The following is a 15,367-nucleotide window of genomic DNA, read 5'->3' on the forward strand; positions in this document are numbered from 1 at the left end:
CCAAAATCCAGTAGTAAATAGTAGTTGTGATTACACAAATCAAATTTTTACACATAAGTTGTAGTCAATTACAATTAACACAAACTACTGTTTTTAGTAATAAGACCGCCTGTTAACATGACTTTGAGATTTTCCGAGGACATATCTGAGAATTCTTCATGAAGTGAAATTGACTTAAACACCTGTGGAAACATGCTGCACTCTTGATACTATCTATTTGAGATTATTTTTGCTCATCAATGAACCTTGCTAGCATTTCTTGTCACCTTGACACTCAGGTCTTCGCAAGATAGCTCCTGGAGCAGCCCTCCAGATCTATGTTGCTTAGCAGATTGCAACTTATTTAGCTCCAGATTGGAGCTTCATTCTTCTCAAAGAAAGGTATGCCAGAAGACGGTAACCAAAAACCATGGCCACCAGGGCACAGACCTCTGTCAAACCATTGTCTAGTCTCATCCCATTTATGCTGGGTTTAATGTGTTCATACTGCACCTTGAGAAGAAGCTTGTATGTGTGGTAGTTGAAGGATAGATAGCGGATCCAAGAGATGAATATTGGAACTTTCTGCAAAATTGTAGAGACTGTATTGTTATTTCTCCCTTAGATTCATCTAGCAGCTCTTGAGCGTAAATTTTTGTTAAGAATCTTGAACTGTAATATTATGGTGAGGAGATCTTCCTTTTGTTTTGATATAATACAGTATAAATGTAATTGCATCTTGAAGGAAAACTTAATTGTTCTGGCTTAGATCCAATGAAGCGGTTCCTTTATTTATATAGATGAAAGTAAATGCAGATTTTGACTTCCAAGTTTGCATGCTTGACTTCAGACCAATCAAAAAAGTAAAAATAAAAAAACATTCATGCTTACCTTCACAAAGAATCCACCAGCCAGCATGAAGGTCATCACAGTTACTGAAGCCAGAGTTGTTGCCCTCTTTAAGTCCATCAATGTAGCCCCAATGGCTAGTCCAAGTCCCTGTTTTGCAGCTAGTCATATTTAATTGCATACAGTAATTGTATTTATGGTGTCATCCTAATCAGTAGCTACAAGAGGCATACCTGAGCTGCCACGATGCAGAGGAAGATTGTAAGCATGCTTAAGAAAAAGGGTCCAGCACTCCGTCTCAAGCCTGCCATGAAATAGACGACAACATGGAATAGTACTGGTAATATCAGGTCAAGTGGAAGGTCGCTTGTAGTCCTAGCCACAAAATATGCACTTAGTCTATACATGTCGGCTGCTCGTTCTTTGCTCAGCATGGCTCTCTCTTGAGGAAATGTGAAGATTGCTGTGAAGACAGGAAAGAATCCCCAGAAGACACCAATGAAGAAAAGCAGCCCTGCCTGCAAGGAAGGTAGGTTACGTTCTATGTTTGATTGAATATTTCTGTATATATTACTTATAACAAAAAAAATAAAAATAAAATTCTGTATATGCACAAGAACAGACTATACAGTTAACGCTTGCATGAGGATGGTTATACTGCAAAACAATTTAACCATTTAAAGTTCTTTTGACTAGGCTTCTTGACATAGTACCATCGAGTAGCTTAATCTTATTACTTTAGAATCTCATTGTTCCCTTGAAATGGAAATTTATGAACGGATTTTACTTCAGATTGCATAAATAGCTTTGTTAGAAAAGAAAGAATCAGAAGTGCCTCTTTCCTTTTTGCTTGGTTTGTTTTCTTTTTCCCTTTTTATTACTGATATGTTTAACCGTCATCTTTTTCAACCATTCTTTGTGGTAAATATGTAGTTTTATAATTAGGCTAAGAAAGTGAGAAATGAAGAAATCTTATGCACGAAGAGAAACAGCTCAGTTCTGAGAACAAATGGATCTATTGATGGCACTGGAGAGGTATACTGAAGTATAGATTGAATGCCTGATATGACATTGCAAAGGCAAAATGATGTTTGATTGAGTTGGTGGGAACATGTATTGAGTATAAACAGATACCTTATCAGAGTCTATGGAATAGTAACATGAAATGAAAAGTGGGGCTAGTGTAATAAAAAGCCAATTTGCCAATTTTTTGTGAAGAAAGACATGTTCGACGGATTGCTCTTTTTGTACATGTAAAAGCTGTTTATCTTTTTGGTATAGTGACTGCCACGATTGTGGCTTATTTGGTGGAAAGTAGAGGGGAGTTTTGAGTACCATAGAGGTCGCTCAACTTGTATGCTTTAACAAGAAAATGGTTTACCTGTTCTTGCAGGTCTTTGTGGCTGTTACTATCAGACTGCCACCACAGTAATCCCAAGATAATTGCAGTGGAGAGAACTTGAGTGACTCTCAACCAGCTAAAATAGTCATGCCGCCGTTCTTTGATTCCTCTCCAGAACAATATGCAATACTGTTCCCACCAGCTTGCTCCCCATTGTCGCTTTGGAGAAGACACCTTCGATTTTACCTCCTCGTCCAGCGGTATTGGTACCATAAGTTTCTTCTTTTCGGTTTCCGCAACCCGCGTTTCGTAGGCCTCCACCAGATACTGATTTTTAAAAAAATATTCGTTAGGCAGAACCATAGCTTTTGATGTTCCCAGAGGAATCACAAGTAGAACCTGCTCTTAGGACACAACACTCACAATTATGTGGAATTCGATCTTCAGACGAGGAACACTAAATTCCAGTTTTTTTCCACTTCAACATTTATGCAGGGACAAATATATATAGTTTGAGCACTTCGGTATATTGAGGGCTTTTCCTACAGAGGGAAACATTGGGCCGCTCGTGGCAGCATTCACAGTCGCCACTTAATGGGTTTACTAGGAATTTTGTTCCTTTTTCTTTTCTGTCAAAATTGTTTTGTTGGACTGGTGGTGATTCTGGTCACTTTGATCTTATGAAGCAGCCATATGTTTTGAGCATGTCAAGGAGTGCCAATGAAGGGGTTTGGGCAATATGATCATGACATACAATAGATGGTAAAACATGCTTATCGTATAAATGTTTGAATCTCTGCCTGCATACTTCTATAATTGTTGTTTTGGTGGATCAGTCTTTTTTATTCCTGAACCGTGTTGAATGCTGATAATTTGAACACATTTCAGTTTACAAGGAATATAATTTTCTCCTTTTAGTGTCTTCCTGAGTTGGTAATTTTAAAACCAATAGATACCTCATGCACTACGGTGGGAGATGGTTTCCCGTTCCTTGTTTCAGTCTCTGAATGCTCCATTTGAACTCTGTCCTCTAATTCTGATGGTACTGAGACATCGTTTAGGTTTCCATTTGCAAGGTCTAGCAAGAATTCTGCTGGGTTCATGGCAATCAGAGGAGAACATCCTATAGATGAGAAATAAACCATTGCTTCTGATGCTTTTCCGAAGTACAACAAGCTCCCTTTCCCAAGAAGGATTAACTTGTCAAATTTGTGGAAGAGTCTGCTTGATGGTTGATGAATTGTTGTTACCACTGTTTTTCCAGCCTGCCATAGATTTGGAACAAGGTATTAAATACAATGTCTTGACTTTTTGGGATCACATTGCCCCCATAAATTTCTTGTGATATTAGTTTGGACATGAAACATGCTTGGTTTTCCAAGGTACATTCTAAAGCCTATTCAATTTCAGCATGGATCTGGGCATCAAAGAAATTGACTCTTAGAAAATGTACAGGAGAGAAAATAACGGTTTCTTCCGGCAGATGAAGCTGTTTAAGGACGTCACTGTAAAATACCTCTGCAATGTCGTGTAACATCTGGACAGTCCTTAAAGCAGTAGTAGAATCCAAGCCAGAGGTTGGTTCATCAAGAAACAGAAGGGACGGGTTGATTATAATCTCATTGCCAATACTGACTCTCTTCCTCTCTCCACCTGACACTCCACGAACAAAGGAGCCACCAATCATAGTGTCTTGGCACCTGAGCACATATTTCTCTTACTACATTAGCTTTCAAGAACAAGATCAACTAATGGTTGTTTGCTTCAGCACCCCTTATTTATATCAAAATTCTGTACTCTTACCAAGAGAATGAATGCTCCAATGCTTGATACTTGTACAAAAGAAATCCCAAGATTCAGTGATAGCGGGGAAAGAAGTAAGCTTACCTCTCCAAACCCAGCTCATAGATTACATCTACTGCTCGTTTTTCCTTTTGCTCTTTTGTCAACGTCTTTGGGAGTCGTAGGAGGGCAGCATAAGTCAGTGTTTCCTTCACTGTTAGGTGAGGAAATAGAACATCGTCTTGAGTTACAAATCCTATCCTGCCACATGTTTCACGTTATTATGATGCACGTTTAAGCTTTAATTCCTACATCTTCTCTCCATTTTTAAGTGAAATTGAGAGGAGTTATTTCTCAATCAAGCTTTTACTTTTGTTGTATCTAACAGTATAAATGGTGTCACGTCATTTAAAGACTTTGCAACATGTACACCATTAACTCTTGAAATCTAATATTGAACATGAAATGGAGAGGATTCTATTCCCTCTCCTGATGCTTATTCTAGTGTTCCTTTAGATAAAACTTGAAAATTTAAAGTAGCAAAACCTTTTGTAGGTTCTTAATGGAAAACCATTTTAATTCCTAGAAGGTTAACCAAATCCCTTATGCTATTGCTCTTTCATTTGATCCGACTATTTTGATGATCAATGCCTTTATTTGAAGTTATTAATGTTGAGAAATTCTTGTAACTACACTATTTATGTGTTAGTGCATGCTGGTTATGCATTAGCTGTGCTCTGCAGAAGATTTATATTATACTTTTTGAAAATATAGAGCAAGCAATTATTGACTATTTTCTCTTGACAAAGCAAATAAATTAAGGCATTACAGGAACTAAGTTTATATTCTGACCCATTCACTACAAAACAGGGGAAGATAAAATTTTTGGCTTCATTAAATGTCATGCAAATTTGCTCTCGCCCCGTTAGGATAAAAATCCTCTCTTGTCCCTTCGGCATGTGAGGAGTATTGATGGAGAGCTCTGGTCGTTGGAAGCAGGTTGTAATCGGAAGTAGTTGAGTTTGTTCTTCTGTTTTAAGCTCTAGTGTTAACGATGGGATACTTAGGCTATTTCTACGTGGATTCTAAATCGTTTGAGATTCGTTCCGACGTGAACGGAGGCGTTCAATTGGCTGAACGGAGTAAAAGGGTCTCAAGATCAATGATCATGGCATGGCCGACCGTGTTTTGATTGGTGAATGCATGGGATTTTCTGACCGCAGAAGAAACGGTGCATGAGAATTGGAGAACATTTCGCTTTGGCAACTTTGCGTATGTGGTGCAGAGAAGACACAATTCTTATGAGATTTTTTTGGAGTTGTCTGAATATGGAGGCAAAGGGCGGAGAAGTTTTGTGATTATCCTAGAGGGTAATGACGGGAAGGGCTGGGTGGACTGCAGGGTTCAATTACGTCGTTTGGAAACGGATTTTGACAAGCAGCGTGCAGTCAGACCGGCGGTTGGAGGGCAGTCGAAGAAGGAACTGGAAGGGCAGCAGAGGGAGGTGCAAATGAGGAAGGTATTGCAAGGAACACAGTGGGCACATAATCGGGAGTTGTATGCAGAGGTGGTGATGGGGAAGAGAACCAACGAATGGGACAAGATTCTAGCCATGATCATAGAGGAAAATTCTTCCCAAGTGGCCGGAGAACTCATCACCGGTAATTAAGCCGCCGGCAAAGAAGAGACACGGCTGATTTTGGAAAATGAAAAGGACAAGGAGCCATTATTTGCTCACGGTCATGGAGATCGCACCCTTCCAAATATAGAGATGCAGTCAGCTCACGCTTGGGAAGGAAACATTTAGCCGTTGAAAGGGATATTACTTTCCTTAAAAAGGGAGATAGACAGCTGTATGCACAAAATTGAGATGGGCTGGAGAACATGGGGGGAAAGAATGCAGATGGGCTCTGTGACTAATGAAAAGGTGGGCTTTGAGATACCAATAAATAATACGGATGATGGGCTACATCAAATTCAACCCAAACTGGACCTAGTGGAGAATAGAGCCCAACCCATACAACGGTTTAGGAAAACTTACGGCCGTAGGCGAGCACCCAGGAGATTGCTTCACTGACGCGTGAAAGAAGTTGGCCGGGAAAAATCAACTGACGCCGGAAAAGATGCCGAAGAACAGCCGGAGCAGGTCGCCGGAACTGGAACATGGCTTAAATGAGCCAGACCAAGCCGCCTAGACAATCTACGTGGAGAGGAGGACCGGCAATGGTGTTATGCAGCTTGTAGCAAAAGAACAAATGTCGTCGGAGAAGCTGTCGGAGAGTAGCCGGAGCAGGCCGCTGAAGCTAAAATTGAAACTGGGTCTAAATGGGACAGACCAAGCTGCCCAAACCATCTGTGCAGAGAGGAGAATCGGTGATGGACGTATGCATACCGTAGAGGAGGACGAGATAAGCTCTATGGCGTTGGATAGATGCCCGGCGATGGGTATGGGAGGCAACATCGTCATCGGCAGGTGCTATAACCAGCATAGAAGATTCAAACAAAGCCTTCCAGGCCATTGGCCAAACGCTGGAACACATGAATGGAAGTCCGTGGACTCCCGATTTCGTTAATGATAGACTGGAGATGGAGGAAAAATCAGGCTTAGGCCGAATAGAAACAGAGTTGGATGATAAGCAGTTTGGGCAAGAAATTACGAGGAAGGGGGAACAACTGACAAGGGTAGCTCTAAAGCCTACAAAACATTAGTGGACCCCAATGGATAGTGAGCCAATTGTTTTATCACGGTCAGTGTTTTTCGCTGAAGTGGAAAACAGTCGGCAAGATGATGAAATGGATGTAAATAAGGTAAGCTTTTGTGTGACAAGTCAGCAAACAGATGATGTGTCTGTCCCAAGCACACATCTTGTCACTGGTATGGAATTAATACATTTTGCAGATGAAGATGTGGTGGATTGTGAGCCTCTGAAAGTACAAATGGAGAAAATGATGAAGGGTGAGGAGTTGAATAAGAAAGAGGCATGTGAATGGCTTGTGGAAAGAGTGAAAGGTTTTTGCCATGTTTGTTGGATTGTCACTTGAAGGGCATGAGGAAGAGATGATGGCGATGTTTAGAACTATTGAAGCTGATCGAAAGAATAAAACAAGTCCTCTTGTGATTAACAAAGTAGTGGAACCTACAACAAGAAGCTCCAAAGGTAAATGAGAGTTACAACGTTTGTCATGTTCTATTAATTATGATGGAAAGAAAGGAATTGCAACCAAGGCCAGTGGGAAAGGGCAGGGCTCAATTTGTGGTTTAATGAAGCCAAAAATTTTATCTTGGAATGTAAGGGGGGTGAACTTGGAGGAAAAACGAATGAAAATTAAGGGCCTCATAGGGGAATGAAAAGCGGATATTGTGTGCTTACAAGAGACTAAATTGCAGCATGTAACTAGGGAGATAGCTAGAAGCTTGTGGGGTTATGCACATATGGATTGGTGTTATTTAGGTTCTCAAGGAGCTTTCAGAAGTATTTTGCTTATGTGGAATAGAAGGATGGTGTAAAAGTTGGAGGTTTGCATGGGGCGTTTCATCATTGCATGTTCTTTTCGAAGTGTTAGTGATAACTTCGAATGGGCTTTAGCAGGTGTGTATCGTCCCAATGATGATAATGATAGGCAGCTATTGTTGGATGAATTGGTAGGTATCATGCGTTTATGGGAAGTGCCTTGGTGCATTGGTGGAGACTTTAATGCCATTAGATATCCGAGTGAAAGGGTAGGTGCTGCTAGGTCTTACAGTCCTATGGGGGAATAATCATTGCTGGTCTAGAGTTGACAGATTTCTTTTATCTCCTAGATGGGAAGAGAGGTTTCTTGATGTGGTGCAGAAACGACTACCTTGTCTATTGTCGGATCACTCTCCTATTTTACTTGATTGTGGAGAAAGGAAGAGAAGAGGAGAATACTTCAAGTTTGAAAATATGTGGTTAAAATCTGAGGGGTTTGTGGATCAGGTGAAAACCTAGTGACAATCTTATCAATTTAATGGGAGTCCCAGCTATGTGTTATCATGCAAATTGAAAGCTTTGAAAGGTGACCTGCGACGATGGAATAATGAAGTTTTTGGGCATGTCGGTAAACGGAAGAAGGTGTTATTGGATGGTATAAGGGACCTTGACATCTGTGGGGAAGGTAGAGGGTTGAACGAGGAGGAAAGGAGGCGCAAAGATGAGTTATCTTCAGAGTTGGAGAGATTGTTGTTGTATGAGGAGATAAGCTGGGATCAAAAATCTCGGTCTCTATGGTTAAGGGAGGGGGACAAAAATACAAAATTTTTTCACAGAGTGGCAAATTCAAATAAGAGAAACAATGCCATTGAGTCTTTAATTATCAATGGTTCTTTGTCCTCGTAAGCCATTGATATCATGGCGCACATTGTTCAGTTCTATACACAATTGTTCATTGAAAGTTGTAGTCGGAGGCCTATACGGGATGGTTTATCGTTTCAATCTATTGGAAGTGAGGAAGGTTTGTGGTTAGAAAGGGATTTTGTAGAAAGTGAGGTGCTAGAGGTGGTAACGGAGTTACAAGGAGATAAATCCCTAGCCCCGATGGTTTCTCATTGGGTTTTGTGCAAACATGTTGGGAAATACTTAAAGAAGATATAATGGTTGTTTTCAGAGATTTCCACAACAAGGGAAGGTTTCAAAAAAGCCTTAATGCAACATTTATAGCACTTATTCCAAAGAAAGCAGGGGTGGAGGAGTTAAAAGATTTTCGACCTATTAGTTTGTTGGGCATTGTGTATAAATTGATTTCTAAAGTACTAGTGAATCGACTGAAAAATGTGTTAGATAAGATTATATCGAAGTCTCAAAATGCGTATATCAAGAGGAGACAAATTCTAGATTCGGTTTTGATAGCTAATGAATATATTAATAGCCGGCTTAGATCTGGTGAACCCGGTTTGTTATGTAAATTGGACTTAGAGAAGGCGTATGATCACGTGAATTGAGAGTTTTTGCTATTCATATTGCAACGAAGTGGGTTTGGGGAGAAATGAAGGAATTGGATAGCGTTCTGTATTTCCACAGTTCGATATTCAGTTTTGATTAATGGAGAACCTTCAGGCTTTTTTAGTAGCTCTCGGGGTATAAGACAAGGGGATCCACTATCTCCTTTTCCGTTTGTTATTGCGATGGAGGCACTAAGTAGAATGATGGAGGCTACTAAAGCTAGTGGTCTTGTGGCTGGTTTTTCAGTGGGATCAAGGAACACTCCTGGTCTTAGTGTCTCACATTTGTTGTTTGTTGATGACACATTGATTCTTTGTGGGGCCAATGAGGAACATCTCAGAAATCTACGATGTCTTTTTCTATTTTTTGGAGCGGTCTCGAGGCTGAAAATTAACTTGTCAAAGTCTGAGATTGTTCCAATTGGTGAGGTAGAGGATATTGATAGGTTGGCAAACATTTTTGGGTGCAGGGTGGCAGGATTACCTATGAAATATTTGGGTCTTCCTTTGAAGGCACCTTACAGGTCTATCACCATTTGGAATGATATTATCGAGAAGATATGAAAGAAATTGGCAGGTTGGAAGAAAATGTATCTATCAAAGGTTGGGAGGCTTACACTTATCAAAAGTACTTTGTCCAATCTCCCTACGTATTTCTTGTCTTTATTTCCTATTCCTGTGAGTGTGGCGAATAGATTGGAGAAGATACAAAGAGATTTCCTGTGGGGTGGTCTAAATGAGGAGCCCAAGTTCTATCTAGTGAAATGGGCTCAGATCTGTTCTCCAATGCAAGATGGTGGTTTAGGAATTCGAAACTTACGCACTTTCAATCGAGCTTTATTGGGTAAATGGTTATGGCGATATGCAACGAAAAGGGAAGGGTATTGGAGGTTGGTAGTAGAAGTTAAATATGGGTGTGTGGATGGTGTACCAAGGTGGTGGAGGGCCCTCATGGAGTTGGGATGTGGAAACATATTCGGAAAGGGTGGAAAGTTTTCTCGAAATTTATTACCTTTGGAGTAGGAGATGGCTCTCACATTAGATTTTGGCACAATATTTGGTGCGGGGACCAGTCCCTAAAGGAAGCATTTCCTGCATTATTTTGAATTGCGAGTAATAAGGAGGCATGGGTTTGGGATCATATGTAGCTAGTCAATGGCGTTATACAGTAGAATGTTCCTTTTTTACGAGCGGTACAGGATTGGGAGGTAGAGGTAGTGATGGCTTTTTTGGGAAGTTATATACTTTCCGTAATCGCATGGGGGTGTCGGATTGTATGCGGTGGACTCCTTCTAAACGACATATCTTTGAGGTCAGGTCTTTTTTTTCGTAAGCTTTCTTCCTTGGGGACATCCTCTTTCCCGTGGACGATTGTATGGAAAGTAAAAGTTTCATTGAAAGTTAGTTTCTTTGTGTGGACGGCGACTCTTAAAAAGATTTTGACCTAAGATAATTTACGTAAAAGAAGTGTCATTGAGGTGTGATGGTGTTGTATGTGCAAGCACAGTAGTGAGTCTGTAAACCATCTTCTCCTTCACTGTGAAGTGGCCCGAGCTTTATGGAGTATGGTTTTCTCTCTTTTTGCTGTGAATTGGGTCATGCCTAGAGGAGTGGTAGACTTGTTAATTTGTTGGCGCAGTTAGCGAGGCAATATTTCAGCTAAGGAGGTATGGCGAATTGCATCACTGTGCGTCATGTGGATTATTTGGTGAGAGCGGAATGGAAGATGTTTTGAAGATCAAGAAAGGTCAATGGAAGAGCTCAAAAAGTTGTTTATTCAAACTCTGTTCCATTGAGCTGACGCTTTTAGTGTGCCTCACTTTTCCACTTTCTGCTTTTAGTTGGGCCTTTCTTTGTATACTTCCTGTGTACTAGGGTTACGTTCCTTTGTGCTTTTCAATGAATCACTTATTTAAAAACAAAGAGTTTATATTCTGACCTGCATTTTAGGAACTTGGAATATGGCCGGTCATTGTAAGTAATGGAACCACCAACAGTGGGCTGCCTCACCCTGCCACCAAGCAGATTTAGGAGTGTCGTCTTTCCACTTCCTGAAGGTCCCATCAATGCCAAGACTTCCCCAGGATTCACTGAACCGGTAATGCCATTTAGGATATCCTTCTCCTCTGTGGTTCTCATTCCTTTGAGTATTACCTTGTATGTCACATCTGTGAACTGCAATTTCCAAAATTACAAGAATTTAAATTGGTCACATGTTGTTGCTTTCCCAGTTTATAAAATAATAGAAAGTTACTCATAATATTGCAACAAGCTCACAACAAACAATAATACAGAATGTATAATTGAGGCACAGATATCTCACTCTCTTCAAGGCGTTTCGCCCCACCGTGGAAGAATATTTCAAGAATACACCCTTCTTTACCCTCAAAATAAAATAATCTCTCTGTATGACATGTCATGTATCTTTCCATTCTATATGTAGAGTTATAAAACACCATTATATAGACAGATGCTTACAATTAGAATCAAATATCAGCATAATGGAGAAATAAATAAAGAGGTAATTAGTAACAATCATTTGATTTAATGGGTTTATAAATGTTTAAAGTTTAAGGGTGACTGAAGATTGAACAAGTTTTTTACTGTGGGAAAGAAGGTGAGGGAAAGTCTTGTACATAAATATCATATAGGATGAGACTCTGTACAAGACTGAACCTGGCCATGCTATTGCTAGGAATGCATGATGCATGATGTTCTATGGGTGGCGTTGATGCTAAATCAATCTCCATCATGGCCTGTCCAAATACATAGTATAACATCAATCAATCCATGCATGCATATTAACAAACAGAGGTTTGAGCGTACACCGGCACATGCAGTAGCAGAGTGTAAAGAAGAAGAAGAAGAAGAAGAAGCTGCATATATACATGATTAGCAGCCTTTGCAGTGTTGTTACCTTGAGATAAATTGGCAAAGTTGGTTCTGCTTGATACTTCAGCTTACGTGTGCCAGCTTCAAGATCCTCAGCTGTAATCACATGTTGCTAATTAAGGTTAATGTCTGAAAGTTAGATGGTCATGTGCTATGAAAGCAACAGAATTGAGGTCATCTTTGTTTGTAGTTACCCAAATCCTTCACCACATTACTAATCAATATGGAAACTCTAACCTCATCCTCCTTTATATATATATAATCAACGTCAAGAGAAATGTTACAAACTAGTGAAACTACACTTTTATTTCACTTAAGTGACTAATACTGTCAGCATTTATTAAAAATAAATAAAATTTTAAGACTGATTAACAGTGTGACATTAACAAAGTAGAATCAAAGTGGGGTGTATACTCATTAAAAAAGGCAAAAAAAAAAAAAAAAAAAAAAAACTATTATTGTCTGTCCCTCACACCTGTCCACATAGCTTAATATATATGATTATTATTTTTTTCTGACCCAATTCAGCTAAAAATGAATTATTTTTAGATTAAATTGACAATTGTACATTTTCACCTAAAACTATTCGATTATTTATAGTCTTTTCACAAAATATAAATTTGAATAATCGACGTACTTCTTAATTAAATTATGAGATTATGTGTAATGTTTTAATTAGATTTAACCAGAAAATATATAAAAAGTGTTTTTTCTAAAAAAAAAAAAATTGCTAGTGTGAATGTGTCCTTGATTTTAGGCTTTAGCCATGAATCAATGTGAAAGAGACAAGGCTATCGCTACCACCAAGGAGCTGGAATCCCTTCCAGTAGTCGTATTTAGGTAGAGCTGTTATCATTAGTCGTGCTGGGGCCCAATCATCTTTATCAATCCATCCCTATTATCATTATTATTATTATTATCAAACCCAAATTTCTTCAGCTGCATTTTGGACCCACTTAATGACTTTCGTTTGTTCCTTACCACACTTGTCCACAAATATGTGATTCATTGGGAGTGTGATGTGAAGGATCCTAGATATTATATATATGACAAAGTTTTTTTTTAAAATTAAGTTGGAAAAACTTCTTCCAACCCGATGATATATATCATCGGGTTGGAAGAAGTTTTTCCAACTTAATTTAAAATATATATATATATATATATATATATATATTTTAATAACATCACCAAAACTATACCTCATAATGGTTATGACCCTTAGTTTATTTTATATATCATAACCACTCATGATATATAAAACAAAAGAATGAGTGGGGTTCGTGTCATGGTAGGTAAAATAAACCACGTGGCGCCAAATAACAAAAAGGTGTAACTAAAATAAACACCACACACTTCACTTGAGTGTTTCTTTCTCTTCTTTAATATCAACCTACGAAAGTGCGACCCTTTGACATCACAAAGTGTCACACCAAACTGCCACTACTTTTCTCTTTGCTTCAAAAAGAGAAAAGGAAAACCAGAAGTGATTCTTTTCCATCTCAATTGGGATAGGCAACCAAACAAGCATCAAATTACGGATAAGGGTGATATCTCCAAAATTAGTTAGTATAAAAGTATATATACTAATGATTAATATTACACTACCTTTGGAATTCGACGTCCATGACAAACCACTGTATCCCATAGATTACTCAGTTTGATACTAAATAATACAGACTTATGATAAACTCATTCTTAAAAATCAACAAGAACTTATATATACATAATTAACATAATATTCAAGTCCTGTAAGATAAAAAATAACTACTGAAATTCAAGCAACTTAAAAGAAGGTTTACTTGATTTATCTGCTTTAGACAATCTAAAATGCAAAACCTACCTATTTTGAGTAAGTGAACCCGACAACCGCTCTCTTAAATTGTCCAAATCTTTCTAAAAAAAAAATCTCTTTACTCAAAGTACTTGGGTGAGTATACCCATATGGTTAAATTGATATAGGAGTTTTTGTTGTTGGACTTCTTAACCCAAAACTTCCCAATGAAAGAGTAAAAAAGGTGGCCAAGTGTTGGCTTTTGGACAAGTGGGGGCCATTTCCTCACCGGGATCACATTTTATAGGTCGCTATGAACCTTTTTAAAAGTCATAAAACGGCAGTTTTCTGTTCATTTTGTGGAGTGAAATAAAAGTTGGGAAACTCCCTCGGCACCTTGCCTTACCTTTTTCCCATCATCTCACATCAATCATTTGCTCTACCCCCCACCTCTCTTCCTCTTCAATAAATAGAAAGACCAAAATACCCCCACCACCATGACTATTAACCTTTCTATCTCAAACACTACCGTTTCGGACAAAAAGTAGTTGAATTTTTAGTGTAAAGCATGCAAGATGGAAAGCAAAAATGGAAAAACGCAAAAACCAAGTGCTATGAATAGTAATGCCCAATAAATCAATCGTGGAATGCAGGCACCAAATGATATATAGGTGCTGTAGCCAATGTTAAGTGACCTCACCGGCTTTTGAGTGGGATAAGGTTCTATTTTTTTCCGATTCTATTAAATTGACGTGTATTTTTGAAATATATGATTTTCAAAACTAAAATTATGTAATCTTTAGACGTGTATTAATTTAATAGATTAAATTGAAAAGAATGCACGAGACTTACGGATGTCATCGTCGCTAAATGGCTTGGAGTCAGCTATCTCATCAGGGGGCATGGTGAAGCCGGTGAAGGAGAATGAGAAGCCCAAGCTCGCACTAGAGGCTCTGCTGAGAGCTGCGCCGCTGCTCACTTCATCGAAATCAAACTTCATTTGGGCACTCCTTGACTTCCTAATGTGTGTGTTTTTCCCGATGCTACTAGTGCGCCCCGGTGATGCCACCATCAAGCGCCTGCTAGACTTTCTTGAGAGTGTTCCGCCACTCTCCACCGCCGCCGTAGCTCCCAAGGCCTCGCTCGACGGCGGTGACTTAAACGCCGCCGCCACCGTCTCCACCACCGATTGATCGGACTTTGTCCTTGCCAACCCGGATGTATTCGTCTTCTCCATCTTGATTATTGTGAAAACATAGCAAACACCCACAAAACAACACAAGACTCATAATGCTGCCGTGCCAAATTGGCAAAACAAAGATAATGTAATTATGTAACACATGTGTGTGGTCCGAAAGTTGCCTTCCCTTTCCACTGTCGACATGCCAAAACTATATTTTATATATTAGAAAAGCTCACATAATTTACACTAAGATTAACTTCACAATGGCATGATAATTAGTATATATAGCTAGCTAAAATGGCTTGGATGTGTTAATTAAGTAACCATACCCAAATGAGGCTTAAGGCATATAATTCAATCTCTTTTGCAATCTCCCTACAAGAGAGAGAGAGAGAGAGAGAGAGAGAGAGATCATACACAGTATACCAATTATTATAGGAGAAAGATAGTTCAAAGATGATGGCTTTAAAGTAGCATGATATAATTTGAAGATTATATATATATATAGGTTGATTATCCATACCTTTTAGCTAGGAGTAAAAGGGGAGGTCTAGAGAGAGTAGAAGAAGAGACCTCAAGAAGAAAGCTGTATCTGCAGGTGTGATATTC

At 39.1% G+C, this 15,367-nt stretch overlaps 1 protein-coding gene across 3 annotated transcripts; it reads right to left on the reverse strand.

The window, feature by feature from the left end:
• Positions 1-10: 10 nt before the first annotated feature.
• LOC132191345 (ABC transporter G family member 22) lies at positions 11-15,367 on the reverse strand. 3 transcript variants are annotated; one of them, XM_059606305.2, is made up of 12 exons: positions 15,282-15,362; positions 15,088-15,133; positions 14,428-14,812; positions 11,830-11,900; positions 10,852-11,087; positions 4,058-4,213; positions 3,687-3,870; positions 3,127-3,435; positions 2,210-2,497; positions 1,062-1,346; positions 871-978; positions 11-564 (listed from the first exon to the last, which is right to left on the reverse strand). In XM_059606305.2, the coding sequence occupies exons 3-12, from the start codon at positions 14,810-14,812 to the stop codon at positions 340-342; spliced, it is 2,247 nt and encodes a 748-aa protein (XP_059462288.2). In that variant the 5' UTR covers positions 15,088-15,133; positions 15,282-15,362; the 3' UTR covers positions 11-339. The 3 variants fall into 3 exon arrangements, with proteins under 3 accessions (XP_059462288.2, XP_059462289.2, XP_059462290.2); XM_059606306.2 differs by lacking the exon at positions 15,088-15,133 and having other exon boundaries at positions 15,282-15,367; XM_059606307.2 differs by lacking the exon at positions 15,088-15,133 and having other exon boundaries at positions 15,332-15,355.

Source organism: Corylus avellana, chromosome 10, assembly GCF_965113065.1.
Source record: "Corylus avellana chromosome 10, dhCorAvel1.hap1.2, whole genome shotgun sequence".
Classification (NCBI taxonomy): Eukaryota; Viridiplantae; Streptophyta; class Magnoliopsida; order Fagales; family Betulaceae; genus Corylus; species Corylus avellana.